The following is a 15560-nucleotide window of genomic DNA, read 5'->3' on the forward strand; positions in this document are numbered from 1 at the left end:
CCACCCACACTTAACAAGAAAATTCCTCACACACTTTACCACAACAAACCAAACTACGTCTCTACATCTCTTCCCTTCCTCACATTTCCACTTCATGCACTCTGATTACCCCTCACTCCCAAATCCTATCCTCTTGGCCCTGTGCCACTGTATCATTGCTCTCCGCTTGCCCCCAACCTGTGTGTTTTACCCACATGCCTTGTCTCACTCTACCATCTATCTGCTAGCCCCTGATCTGTGTGTTCCACCCACACACAACTCCTTCATACACTATGCCTAGCTCTCACTCCCTAATCCTGTCCCCACACCCTTGTTCCTCTGTATCATTGCTATCCATTAGTCCCCCTTCCAACTCTATATATACCCAGGTCTTTCACCACTTACTTGCACTCTTTAATCACGCTCCTTTCATAACATCCTGCCACTTGTATATTATGGCATTTGAACCTCAAGGGTTTGCCCTGGTACTTGTCACCACCTATATCTCTCTTTTCCTTTACTCAACCATCCCGTTTCTATTCTGATCCCTGTTCCTTGTGAGTATGCCTGGAATTTTGCTACCATCTCCATCCTGTTGTCTCTCTCTCCTTCTCCTGCACTCCCCTCAGGTTGGGCAACCGTGTATTTCCTTTGTGGTAGCACATCTCTGTCTTCATTCCTGATCTTTCTCTCCCCGGCCAGGTAACCTTGTACTTCCTCTACAGCAACACACCTGTATCTGTCTTACTATATCCTTTTCATCATCCAACACAAGATCACCTCCTCCAATGCCCCCTCCCCTCGTGAAAGTTTATTTATTTATTTATTTTTTTGTCTTGCAATATACTTGGTGACCCTGTGAGTGCAGGTGCCACTTAAAAGCACCTGGTCCACACTGTAAAGTGGTTGGTGTTCAGAGGGGCATCCAACTGTAAAAACCTTGCCAAAACTGAACTCACCTGTGCTTGTGTTACGTAAAAAGCACTATTCACCTCACCTGTGCTGGGGCCACGTAAAGAGCATTAAGTCCATCCTGCTAAAACAGTCACAGAAGTCTGGTGCAGGCTTTGGCCAGGTCGGCTCTTGTGAAACCGTCCTACCCATGCTAGCATGGAAGGCAGACGTTAAATGATGATGATGATGATTACAGGGATTGGTAAGATACCTTGTGGTACTCGTTCTTGTTCTTTTGAATTCTGGCAATAATATTTGTGACCAGTGCTGTCATAAAGCATGAACACATTGGGAAGTTACCCAGGGACCCATTTCGGATGTATGCATGCTGCGGCTTGCTGTCAATAAGTAAGTGCTATAGGGCTCATTGCAAACTCATGAGTTTAGGGACCCACCTTCTCATCTATATTTACTAGCTGTCAGTAAGTAAATGTTATAGCATCCAGCCTTCATCAGGTGTTTTGGGGAAATTTCGAACCTGGGTTCTCATTCCTAAGGTATTTTTTGATCGGTGGCATGTAAAAGTACCCACTACACTCTCAGAGTGGTTGGCGTTAGGAAGAGCATCCAGCTGTAGAAACTCCGACAGAAAAGATTGGAGCCTGGTGCAGCCATCTGGTTTGACAGTTTTCGGTCAAATCGTCCAACCCATGGTAGCATGGAAAGCAGACGTTAAATGATGATGATGATGATGATATTAATAGATTCCCCAATAGCAGAGTAGTCCACTTATAGTGATTCAGGGTAAACCCCACACAAAAAAGTCCCAGATTATATTACAATCCCGAAAGCATGGAAAGTGTTTGTTTCCTCCTACTTTGGAAAGCATACTCAGAGTAGATCCGTTCAGCCTCACCAGTCCTGACATCCTCATCCACCTTTTGATAAACACACTAGAGGGCAGCACCTCCCTCTCTACCCTCACCTCCCTCTTCAAACGATATTTGAAAGAATTTATGAGAGTTTGGCCAGTTAGGAAAGCGTCTGCCTTCGAACCTTTCAGACAAATTCTTTTGTAATTTTGGTTCAAGGCCAGCAATTCTGTGAATAAATCAATAACATCAACATCAGCATTAATAATAAAAATTTATGTTTGCGTATTAGTGTGCGTGTGTGTGTGTGTGCACTCAGATACAGAGAGAGGTGTATAGCTCCTTAGTTAAGCAACTGGGCTCTTGGTCAAAAGGCCTGGGTTTTCAGTCCAGGGAGCAGTTTGTTACCCTTAGGCTGGGCACTTTACAGCTTGTTGCTCCTGTCTACTCAACCGAGAATAAATAGCAATAATTGTGGCTTTTTCTCATTATGGGGAATGTCGTATTTTCTTAGGTTCTTGTACAGAACAAAAATCCAGAAAAGGCTTTGGTCTTGTTTGCTAGTTACAGGCAATTCTTTTTTGGTTTTCAAAATGTAACTAAATGTGAATCGTTGGCGATTTTTTTCCCTCTGTCTTCCATTTCTCTTGGACTTTCCTCTGTCTCCTGTTTCTGAAGAAGAGCTTTGCTTGCAGCGTAAAACCACCTTTCTTTCCTTCCCTGAGCGTCTGCTAATACTTTGTATGTACCACGTCCTCGCGTTGTTGTTTTTCTTTTTTTTATTTATTAAGTGTATGGTTCCGGGTTCAGTCCCACTGCGTGGCATCTTGGGCAAGAGTCTTCTGCTATAGCCCCGGGCCGACCAATGCCTTGTGAGTGGATTTGGTAGACGGAAACTGAAAGAAGCCTGTCGTATATATGTATATATAAGTGTGTGTGTATGTGTGTGTGTGTCTGTGTTTGTCCCCCCTAGCATTGCTTGACAACCGATGCTGGTGTGTTCATGTCCCCATCACTTAGCAGTTCGGCAAAAGAGACCGATAGAGTAAGTACTGGGCTTACAAAAGAATAGGTCCCAGGGTCGAGTTGGTCGATTAAAATCGGTGCTCCAGCATGGCCGCAGTCAAATGACTGAAACAAGTAAAAGAGAAAGATATATATTTATATACACACACACACACATAGGTGCAGGTGTGGTTGTGTGGAAAGAAGCTTGTTTACCAGCCACATGGTTCCGGGTTCAGTCCCACTGTGTGGCACCTTGGACAAGTGTCTTCCACAATAGCCAATCAAAACCTTGTGAGTAGATTTGGTCGACAGAAACTGAAAGAAGCCCATCGTGTGTGTGTGTGTGTGTGCTTGTTCTCCACCGCTGCTTGATAGCCGGTGTTGGTGTGTTTGCATCCACATAACTTAGTGGTTTGGCAAAAGAGTAAGTACGAGGCTTAAAAATTTAAGTTCTGGGGTTGATTCTTTCGACTAAAGATTCTTCAAATTGGTGCTCCAGTTTGGCTGCAGTCTGAAGACTGAAAGAAATAAACTGATATGTATGTATGGACAAAAAGATAGATAAATACGGACAGACAGATAGATACAGATGGAGAGACAGATAAATAGATAGATAGATAGATAGATAGATAAAGAGAGAGAGATAAAGAGACAGATAAATAGATATATAGATAGATAGATGGAGACAGGTAGATAGATAGATATAGACAGACAGTTAGATAGATAGATAGATAGATAGATAGATATATAGTGACATAGTGTATAACGAGAAACAACTATCAAAATCACACCCTTCCATCTTCATAAATGAAAATAATAGCTAGTATATCTAGCCATGCAAAAATACTGTCTGGTCACGGCTGGAACGTCTTTGATCGTAGGCATGACCGGGAGTGAACATTAAAAGAAAAAAAAAAAAGAAATATTATATTCTAAGTATTATGTTGATAATTCCCCTCCCTAGATCAATAATTAAAGAAGGGGCAGGAGAGAAAGAAGAAAAAAAGACATTCGTGTTCATCCGAACGAGATTCGAACTCATGACCTCCAGGAGAGACTCCAATGATGTTGTGGAAATGTCCCAAACAAGAAAGCTTCTTATGTTAATTTCCATACGCCCCCACTTCCCTCGTTCCATTTCTAGTTCTGGATGGAATTTTTGCGTCTTTTCGGATTTAATTAATTTTATTTCGATTTTTTAAAAATAATTTTCGTACAATCAAATTAATTTAAAGATTCTGTTAATCTTCAAAAATTACAAAAAAAAACAGAAAAGGAAAATGAAGACCAAAACATGTTTTTTGGGTAGTGGTAGACAGGTGTCAATATTTCGAAGAATTATCATATTTCTTTGGTTTATTTCATATTTTGTTAAAAATTTTCCCTTGCTTTTTTTTGGCATATTTCCGAACCTTTTACTAAACGATCGAAATTATATAACATACTTATAATATATATATATATATATATAGATATGTGTGGGTGTGAATTGTAACCACCCCCACGACCCACTTAAATTGAAATAAAAGACCAGACCTTCCTCCCCTCTCTTTAGTTCTAGTCTGTCAGTCTGCAAGGTTGGGTGAAGGAAGAGACTAAGAGAAAAATTCGAGAGAATATTTTAGGACTGGCCACGTTTTTAACCTGTTTTCCTTGGAACCACTCTTAAACCCCTTTTTCACATCGATTCTCAGGTAACTCCTTTCTTTTCTCTCTTTGTCAAAATCCTTATCGTTTCCAATATTCACAAAAATGGTAAATATTTGTCCAATCTGTATATCACCAACAAAGGGGACCACACAACATACTTACTACATTCACCAAATTTCCTAATAAATTATTTTTATATAAAATAATCACGAAGATTAATTAAAACGAGTTAATTACTGTTCTCGGTATATTTTTACAGACATGCAACGGTACACCTTGGGATTTTCATAGACATTTGGGGAATTCCACGTGTTGTGTAAATAACACTTTATGGAGACATTGAGGGAACCTGCGATTACCAAGATTAATTAAATCACCTTAAGTACTGTCTTATAGTATATTATATAAATATTATATTTTAGAATTTTTGGGGGTTGATATTCTGGGAATCTGGTACCTCGTTTGTACGTGGTACTTAACATTTTGTTCCAACGGTTTGGTACATATTTTACATCTAATTTCACCTGTTTTTAATTTACAATGAATGCACACCCACACGTATGTATAATGTAGGCAAAATGTAATGTACATATACTTGTATAATTTTTACACACTCACACACATCTTTATATATATATACACATACACGATGTACGCAGATACAAACACTATATATGTAAATGTGCACCCATGAGATTCCTTTATTTAATTATACTGAAGGAGTAATTTTTACCGCGTTAACCAACCAACAGCGGCCAAACCAACCAACCAACCTCTATCGCTAACCTTCTTTAAGTCGCCATATGTTGAGTTGAAATTATATTTTAATTAATTCGCAGCGCATTGGCACATAAATTTTGGATAATTTAAAATGTAAGATGTTACCACAAGCATAGACACACACGCACATATATATATTTCTTTCTCTTCCACCACGATTTTGCCATAACCCTGCTACTGTCTACTACAGACTCGTGTTCACATTCACCCCTTCTCTTGCGCACAGGCTGTTACACATACTCAACTCTATACACACCATCTGTGTAATGGATGGGGTGTATATCTACACAGCTATTTTCTATGTATAAATAACAGCATTGCTGGCTGATCTCGTCTTAATTCATTCTGTCTTTTATGCTTGCAGCATGGCTGACTACCTCATTACTGGTGGGATAGGTTATGTGCCCGATGATGGACTTACAGGAGCTCAGCTTTTTGGCAATGGAGATGGACTGACCTACAAGTAAGCAATAAAATTCTTTCTTCCAGCTATTGTCCTCTTGATTCTTCATCGAACTGACCGTTTTCCTTGCTTAATCTGTCCGTTAATTTCCCTCCTCATGGCTCTCATCACTATAATCCCAGACTTCATTCATGAACAAGAAGCGCGCCTCAACTTTTAACTGTTTGTCGCATATTTTAAACCGTTGACCTACTCCAATAAATACATTTGAATCTATCGATTTCTTTTGCTGTATATATATATATATATATATATATATATATATATATATATTTCTTTACTGCCCACAGGGGGCTAAACATGGAGGGGACAAACAAGGACAACAAAGGGACCAAGTCGATTACATCGAACCCAGTGCGAAACTGGTACTTTATTTATCGACCCCGAAAGGATGGAAGACAAAAGCGTGGTGCCTCGTTAGAAGAAATTAACGTGCTCTTACTCCGTTATACAGGCTTAAATGAAAATTATATAGGCCTTCTTTTTACATATATACACATACATATACACACACAAGCAACCTTTCCTAGTGTTATCAGGTTGAGGACCAGCCTCTGTTACGGTTTTTAGTAGGGACTGAATGCTGATCATGAAATTTTCCTGACAAAATTCAAACTATTTTCCCGTTGTCTTCATTTCATCATCTTAGAAGAATCGATCCAGTATTTGATTTATCAACTCCGAAAGAATAAAAGGCGAAGTTCACTAGAGTAGAATTTGAACGAAGACAGGTTTTTAATGATTCACATTTAAGGAGGGAAGTCATGCGAAAAAGACTATACCAGTCAGCTAAATTTTTAGTTTTTGCTTAACCCAGACCATGCGTGACTTAGCACATCAATGATGATACGACTATGAGCATGTCGTTTTGGAGGCATTTTACACATGCTGAATGAACCTGCTTTTAAGCATACGCCTATAGATTAGACAACATTTGGGCGAGGGCTGTGCACTTGGTGGCCAAAGTGACATCCCCTAGACCCGTGGGTTTCCTTGAATGATTCTAGATGGAGGTTCTCTATCAAGACGACTGCATAATTCATGCGTATTATATATATATATATATATAATACTAGCAGTATCGCCCGGCGTTGCTCGGGTTTGTAAGGAAATACTATAAAGCATTTTTAGAGAGTTTTAGCCAAAAAATGGAAAAAAATGATGGTAAAATTATTTTAGTTAAAAAGGTCGAGTTGCGTCCCCCTAGACAGTCTGTGGTTTGTGTTCTGATTCTCGACCCCATGTCGAATTTATCGATTTTTTCAGATCTGGGGGAACTTTTCAAAATTTTCGCTGCGTTAGTTTTGAATTATGACATTGGGCTATGTGTGTGTCAAGTTTCATCAGAATCGGTTGAAAGCCGTGGTCAGAGTGAGGGTACAACCTGACAGACACACAGAAACACACACAGACAAACTGCCGTTTATATAGAGAGAGATGTATATATATACACACACATACACGCACTTTTTAAAATCTCATTTCACATTCTCCTATGTAAACCCCTTCCCAGAGATTGTAAACGGTCCCTGTGATGTCCCTTTATCTTATGCCCCTGTGACAGGGGCGGACTGAGCCGTCGGTCAATCGGGCATTGCCCGAGGGCCACTCTCTACATTTTAACTCATTGATGTCAATTCTAAGGGGCCCGGTGAACAGTTATGCCCGAGGGTCCTTAATACTCTCGGTCCACCTCTGCCCTGTGGCAAATAAATAAAAGAAATTATTGTATGTAAAAAAAATAAAATATGCTATGGCTGTACTTCTCTCCAACCACGAGTCTCTTTCGAGGTCTCGTTAGCATTATTAATAATTTTAATTTGTTTTCAGAATTTCTATACATTACATTTCTTTGTAAAATATATATTTAGCTGTTATTTCTAACAGGCCGAGGCTCCTCTCATACGTTCTCAGTATTCTCTTTTAGTTTTTTTTTCTTAACGAACTTAATAATATAATTTTGTAAACATTAATTCTACTTACATAATTCCTAATTATCCAACAAGCTTCGCACTAAAATATTTCTTGTTCAGCTTCCCCAAGGGAAAAGCTAATTATAGAACCCGAGGCTCCTTAATTAGACATGAAACTTGGCATATAAGAAAACATGTCAAGTTCAGGCTTTTTCCTGGGGTTATTGCTGACAAAGCTTTAGCGAGGAAGGAATTCAATGGGAATTTTTCGGAGGGTGCCTCGCTTTTAAGGTCCTAAATTCAAGTCAGTTTAGTGTCTTAGGGGCTGAGGTGCCGTTAGTTTTTTTTTTTTTAGCTTCGTTAATTGATAGGCCTGGGTGTATATATATATATATATATATATAAATATATATATATATATAAGGTGAACACCTCACTCCTTCGTGGCCCTGCGCTCGAACTTTGCTGTGGATCGACTTCATAACTGTCGCTACAAAGTGCTTGGGGTGTCTCGGCATTAAAAATTTTTGAAAAAAAGTGAAATAAAATGGCCAAGTTTTTAAAAAAGTGAGCGAAACCCCAGATAGGAAGAAACTGACCAACAACGAAATAGACATTTATATATATATGTATATATATCTAATTTGGATTTAGGATCGTAAAAACAAGTATATACTTCTGTTCCCCCCCCCCCCCCACAGAGTCGTAATAAACCGCTCTATGAAACGGGAATACTAAAAACGGGGGAAAATAAACCTTTTTCTTTTCCAATCATTTGTTTTATTGTTTATAAAATAATTTTTGAAATGGTAATTTAGTTAATCTTAATTAGTTTTAGTACTCACAAGTTCCGTTATTGTCTCATAAAATACTATTTATGCCTACATCTGTGGAGCGTATCCTATCTGCCGTTTTGATATTAGTATAATTTATTTAGGTACAAAGATGATTTATTTGTAAATTATGTGTAAATTTGCTGTATGTATGTATGTATATATATATATATATATTTCTTTACTGCCCACAGGGGGCTAAAATAGAAGGGACAAACAAGGACAGACAAAGGGACCAAGTCGATTACATCGACCCCAGTGCGAAACTGGTACTTTATTTATCGACCCCGAAAGGATGGAAGACAAAAGCGTGGTGCCTCGTTAGAAGAAATTAACACGTGCTCTTACTCCGTTATACAGGCTTAAATGAAAATTATATAGGCATTCTTTCTACACATATATATATACATACATACACACACAAGCAACCTTGTATGAATCATGCTGCTTCTGTGATTCCCTCCTTTTTCTATTAATGGGGTCGTTGTGTGATCACTTAGGGATTCGACAACTAAATTGTTTCTGTGAGTTTTTGATTTATATTACGGACAGGACTTGAGTCGCAATGAGATGAAAGATGCGCCTTTTTTCATACACGAAGCACGTGTTGTTTTTTTGGCATTGACAAAGAATATAACAAACAAACATGAAATCTGATACGGAAGGTTTTTTCCTATGTTGCTAAGATATATTTTAGATATGTGAAGGCCTGAATAGAAACTAGAAACCACGGTGGTAGGTAATTGGTTGATCAGAAACTTAACCCTTTTGCTTCGATTTATTTCAAAAATAATTTCGTGAGAATTTAGTAAAATAACTTTGGTGTTTGGGACATAAATGATATGGAATTTTCAAAGATGTTTTTAATTTAGACAACTTTTAACCTTTCGTTAGTCAATTTCTGTTGAAACCCACTGCCTTTATTTCAGTTGATTTTAGAAATAATGAATTTAGTAGAATAAGTTTCATTGTAAAGTTGGTGTTTGAGGTACTACTAGCGAACAGTGGTCCCGGTGCGCGCACTCGCGCTGGCTAGTCGTGACTAGCCGATCCTACAACGACTACGTAGCAAAGTAAATAAAACACAAAAATACAAAGTAAATAATTTTTTAAACAAAGTAAATAACACGACTAGTCATGACTAGCTTGCGCGAAAACGCGCGTGCGTGCAACGGGACCACTGTTCGCTAGTAGTACCTCCCAAGTATATAACTGGTATTTCTCCCATTGACTCTTGTGGTATGATGCCATGCAAAAAAACACTGACAACTGTGCATCTTAAAAAGCACACGGTACCCCCAGTAAAGTGGTTGGCGTTAGGAAGGGCACCCAGCTTTAGAAGCCAAGCCAAAACGGACAATGGGACCTGGCGCAGCTCTTGGCTCTGCCAGCTCATGTTAAGCTCTCCAACCCAAATTGGAAAATGGATGTTAAACGATGACGAATCCAAGCAATGCTTCAAAACATGGCCACCCAACAGAATGGCACTGAATCCCTCCTTCACAGACAAGCTCTTTTCCCCCTGCCATGTGCTACAGCAGTGACCTCTATTCCTCAGATCTGTTGACCAATCTCCTATAACTGCCACTCGGGTCCATTTTTCCTCCCTTTCATTACTTGTATTTGTCTGCCCTTTTTAATCCTCTCGCTAACCCCTGATCCCTGTGACTTCATCATCATCATCGTTTAACGTCCGCTTTCCATGGGTTGGACGATTTTGACTGAGGGCTGGCGAACCAGATGGCTGCACCAGGCTCCAATCTTGATCTGGCAGAGTTTCAACAGCTGGATGTCCTTCCTAATGCCAACCACTCCAAGAGTGTATTGGGTGCTTTTTATGTGCCACCGGCACGGGGCCCAGTCAGGCGGTACTGGTAACAACCTCGCTTGAATCTTTTACACATGCCACCGGCACAGGTGCCAGTAAGGTGATGCTGGTAACGATCACGCTTGAATGGTGTCTTTTATGTGCCACTGGCACGGAGGCCAGATAGCCGCTCTGGCAACGATCACACTCTGATGGTGCTCTTAACAATCGTGCTCGGATGGTGCTCAGCTCCCTATTTTAACCTGCAGTTGGCTTGGAATTACATCTCCACTTCCATCACTATATTAAAGACTCCGTCGGTTACGACGACGAGGGTCCCAGCTGATACGATCAACGGAACAGCTTGCTCGTGAAATTAACGTGCAAATGGCTGAGCATTCCACAGACACGTGTACCCGTAACGTAGTTCTCGGGGATAATCAGCATGACACAGAGAGTGACAAGGCCGGCCCTTTGAAATACAGGTACAACTCATTTTTGCCAGCTGAGTGGACTGGAGCAATGTGAAATTAAGTGTCTTGCTCAAGGACACAACGCGTCGCCGGGAATCGAACTCACAGCCTTATGATCATGAGCCGAATGCCCTAACCACTAAGCCACGCACCCTCATATCCATCACTATAACAATTCCACATTCAACCATGTCTACCCACCACCACCACCGTCAGTGCCATGTACACAACCACTAACCATCAAAGTTAGCAAATTGATTTTCATCTACAAACGGCAAATGATCAGTGTTGCTGTTTGATTAATTGATCGTTTGGTATTGACAGTTTTGTGCACACTTTATTAAAAAACCAATATTTCACTCCTTTTCTTTCTGTTTTTGATGTCTGAAAGGAGACAATTTGTAGACGCGTTTGATCAGGACCTTTGATTACGGAAATGTTATATAAAATTCCTGAGACCTGATTTGAGTATCAGCCAGATTTATCGAACAGTCAATGATCAATATTGATCAATAGCTCGATATCAGTTTGGAAATTTCCAATATTGTCTGGTGTTAGAATACCTAAACTTTTCTGTGCAATGATCAATTGCCATCTCTTTACAAAGCGTCTGTGTTCTTCAGAGTACTTCTGGCATATCTAGGATGGCTGCTTTAAATGCTAAAGGGTTAAGGATCTATCAGAGTTAATTAGGGACAGATCTTTGTCAAATATTCTTCAAATGCCCAAATTGAGTTGCATTTAACTATGCTGTATCAAATGGTTGATTACAGGATGTGGTTCTTGTCATAAGGTGTTCAAATTATTAAGGCATTGAAGGATTCAAATCCCACAGAATTTGACGTTCCTCTATATTCTTTTGGCCACCTACTGTATCGTCTTAGATTTGAGGGGCAGGTGCTTAACTTATTTACTATCCTGGTGCAGCCTCCTGGCTTCCCAGACCCTGGTCGAACCTTCCAACCCATGCTAGCATGGATAACAGATGTTAAACGATGATGATGATGAACACAACCAAGTTCTTGGCTGCCTTAAGCAGAATTAATTTTGTTGCAAATATTAGTGTCCCCCACCTTCAGTTCTGTTTCATGGTTCCCTTTAATATCTTACTCTCGGTAGAACCTGATACACTTTTATGTCCAACCCATGCTAGCATGGAAAACGGACGCTAAATGATGATGTTCTTGCAGACATTGCCCTGCTGTGAAGTCACTAGCAGACATCTGGTGACATGTTGGCAGTTGTTGGGTGACATCGGGGTGGAACCCACGTGTCAGCAGTCATCAGGTGGCCTGCTGATTAATGCTCAGTAGTCCCAGGCTCTTAACCTCTTCCCTCACCTGATTCCATATCAAGCACATTGCCCAAATTCCTCATCTGCAGAAATGCATCCTTGCTATCTACACACGTTTCTCTCCAACAACCACTAACTTGCAGATATAATTGAAACTGCACATTATTAACCCCCCCCCCACCTCCTAACTTCACCAACCAACCTACTCACCAGGTGTTGCTGTCACTCTTCAGTTAATGAGAGTGCAGGTAGGCTATAATCACCACTTGACTATTCTCTAGCAATCTATACCTTATAGCCACGTGTGCTTTGCTGTGTGTGAGTGTGTGCGTGATTTATATGGCCAACACACCTGGGTGGATAGGCTCCATAAAAAAAAAACTGGGAGAGACTAGTTTAGATCAGGTGTAAACCAAAGGTGAAATCGTAACTAAAACAGCCACCCTCAGCCGTAAAAAGACATGCTGTGCTATAAGGGTGTCGATAGTGAGTCTTAAGAGCAACCACGTGTGTGCCATGCCGTCTGAACTTGACATTAATACGCAAAACACCTTATCTGATGATTTGTGTGTGTACCAAGACAACGATGACGGTGGTGGAGTAGTTAGGTTTGCAACTCCCACCTTGAAGCTATAAAATTTCTCTATAAATACCGTTGGTTCCACTGCTGGCAAGGTGCCAAATCAAGGTTACTCTTACTCACCTGTTGGCTTAGTTTTATCTTTCCCAATTTAGCTGTGTTACTAATCCAAATGTACCTGCTACATTCTATAGCTTCTTCCTCATTCACAGCTTCACGTGAAATGCTTTCAATAATGAGTGTTCTTTGAAATACCTGTACTTTTCTCCTTTTTTTTTTTTTTTGTTCATTCCATTGCTCCTGCCTGTCATACATACCTAGACAAGGCTATATATACACACACACACACACACACATATATATATATATATATATATATATTATATGAAAGAGATAGTTAATATGTATTTATAGAAATGGTAAAACTAACACACCCACGTTTTACAGGTGGATAAATGTTTCAAATGCACAGACTGCACCGGTTCAAACCATGATGGTAACTGGAAAAAACCAGTAAAATATTAGCTACACGAAGGTCTCATTACCACCTGTCTAACTTAGTTAGCGCTGCACTTAATGGCCTTATAAAATTAGAGGTTTTTCTGCCTCATCATATATGTTCACCTAACCAGGTTGGTGGCATCGTTTAATTGTTAAAATGATGGGAAGCACATTGTGGAAAGTGATGTACAACACGATCTGTTAGGAAAAAAAAATATCATCATCATCGTTTAACGTCCGCTTTCCATGCTAGCATGGGTTGGATGGTTCAACTGGGGTCTGGCAAGCTCGAAGGCTGCACCAGGCCAGTCAGATCTGGCAGTGTTTCTACAGCTGGATGCCCTTCCTAACACCACATTTATATATGTATATAAATTAGAGAAAAACCGCTATGATGCAATTCAATACTCAATTGAATTTTTCCCTTAATATTATTTATATATATATATATATATGTATAAAAATCATTTTAATGTCTGTTTCCATACTTGCATGGGTCAGACGACTTTTTTTTTTAGGCATATTTTTCTGTCTGGATGCTGTTCCTGTCACCAACCTTCACTTGTGTCCCTCTGCATGGGCTGTTTCTGCTGAATAGAGAATGAGCAATATTGCTTGTATAACAGTTGCTCATTCACAATTATTGTATGATGTCAACGTGACCCATGCACACACACACACACACACATGTTGGGCTTCTTTTGGTTTCCATCTACTAAATCCGCTTACAAGCCTTTGGCTCAGAGCTAAAACCACGTGGTTCATCATTGTCTACATTTATGTCCATTTTCCATGTTGGCATGGGTTGGACGATTTGACCGGAACTGGACATCCAGGGAGCTGTCCCCAACTCCAATTAACTGTTTTGGTATGCTTTCTAAGCCTGGATGACTTTCCTAATGCCAACCACTTCACAGTGTGCTGGGTACTTTTAACATACCACCAGCATGGGTGCATTGACACAGTACAGGCATCAGTGCACTTTGGGTAGCAGATTTCTGAACTGCCCACCCAGCAACAAGTTGGGTTAACCTAACACTGAAATAGCTGTAGAAGTGAGCATCAAATTGACTTAGTAGCAGGTGACACACACACCCACACACTTTTTCTCTCCCCCTCTGAAACACTCACCCACCACCCACCCTGCCAATCCCACTCACTTTGAGTAACTGATGTATGAGATCAACCAGTGCTTAGGTGTGTTGGCATCAACCATTCCTATGAAGAACAGAACTGTCTGCTGGCAGACTTAACCATGTGCCAAAGAACTGGTGAAGGATGTTGCCTCTGCTGGGTTTGGTGAGGATTGTTACTGCGTAGTCATAGGTCTACCTTGATTGAGCAAGCCTATATTCAAAGATGTTCCAAATATGACCATCCTGTCTCCTTTTCATATAGGATGTATCTAGCACTACAATATCTGGTGTCTTTCATTTTTAAGATAGTCTAGTTTGAGGAAGATACAGCTGCTATTTCTAGCAATTTGAATGACTCCATAGTTTGTTACAGGTTTGGTAGTAAGACTGTGTCAGCTGGTAAGTGCAGTCATCCGTCCCTCCCCAACCTTAGCCCCTCCCTTCTACTAAAGCACTAATTAAATACAGCTGTTTATTGGTATAGCATTGACTCAATTGGAGTGTAAAATCCCTTGTGGTGTTTGCTCTGCCCTTCTATGCCCCAAGATAAAATGATGCCTGAATTAACCTTGCTTTGTTTTTCATCCCTTCAGGATTATTAAAGAACTCGTTAGGGAAATTTATTAAAGTACTCGTTAGGGACAATTAAACCAAATGTGTTGGCAGTATCTATTTCAGCTTCGGGCATTTTCAGTTTGGGGTCAGCCTCTGTTGCCATGGGTGGGGATTGCAGGTCCTTCTAGATTATTGGTTCTTAAACTTTTTGGAGCCACTGCCCCTTTGGCACCCAGGACACATTCTGAGTACCCCATTACTAACTTTGCTTTAACCCTTTAGTGTTCTGATTATTCAATCAAACATAATGCTAATTTATTCCCATTGATTTGAATTAATCATGCATTATCTCATATCTTCAAGATCTTGATGGTGTAATTACTTAATGTAGATTAACATTGTAGGGTAGGTGTGAGAGCCTGGATCTGGTCAGTTTGAACATAAAACAGATTAAATATTTTGGCCGGATATGGCCGGTTTAACCCTTTTGATGCCAACCCGGCCAAAACCGCCTCTGGCTCTGTAGTACAAGTGTCTTACTTTCATAAGTATTGAATTAAAATCTTCCACCAAACCTTAGTCACAATTTATGTTCCCAACACTAGCCTAATGATAACTAAGTTCTTTTACTAAATTCCTCGTTATAATTAAAATTAATTGAATGAAACACAGAGCATCTCAAAATAAATACGGTAACGAAAGGGTTAAATACTAAAGGGTTAATTATTTGATTCAATTTTTTTTTTAATGCAGTTTTTGGATCTGGCTGGGATATTAAAAAACTGGTTGAGAGCCACTGCTCTAACGACTACCCATGGCAGG

At 39.9% G+C, this 15560-nt stretch overlaps 1 protein-coding gene across 5 annotated transcripts in view; it reads left to right on the top strand.

Moving 5' to 3' along the window:
• Positions 1–15560, top strand: part of LOC115221393 (inosine-5'-monophosphate dehydrogenase 1b) — an 85728-nt gene that overhangs the window by 47320 nt on the left and 22848 nt on the right. For 3 of the 5 annotated variants that reach the window (XM_029791567.2, XM_029791568.2, XM_036510648.1), the window contains exon 2: positions 5548–5646. In XM_029791567.2, the coding sequence (XP_029647427.1) occupies positions 5548–5646 (99 nt within the window). Of the gene's footprint in view, positions 1–4290; positions 4448–5162; positions 5277–5547; positions 5647–15560 lie in introns of those variants that run through there. The other 2 variants (XM_029791569.2, XM_029791570.2) reach the window with 2 other exon arrangements.

Source organism: Octopus sinensis, linkage group LG18 (assembly GCF_006345805.1).
Source record: "Octopus sinensis linkage group LG18, ASM634580v1, whole genome shotgun sequence".
Classification (NCBI taxonomy): domain Eukaryota; kingdom Metazoa; phylum Mollusca; class Cephalopoda; order Octopoda; family Octopodidae; genus Octopus; species Octopus sinensis.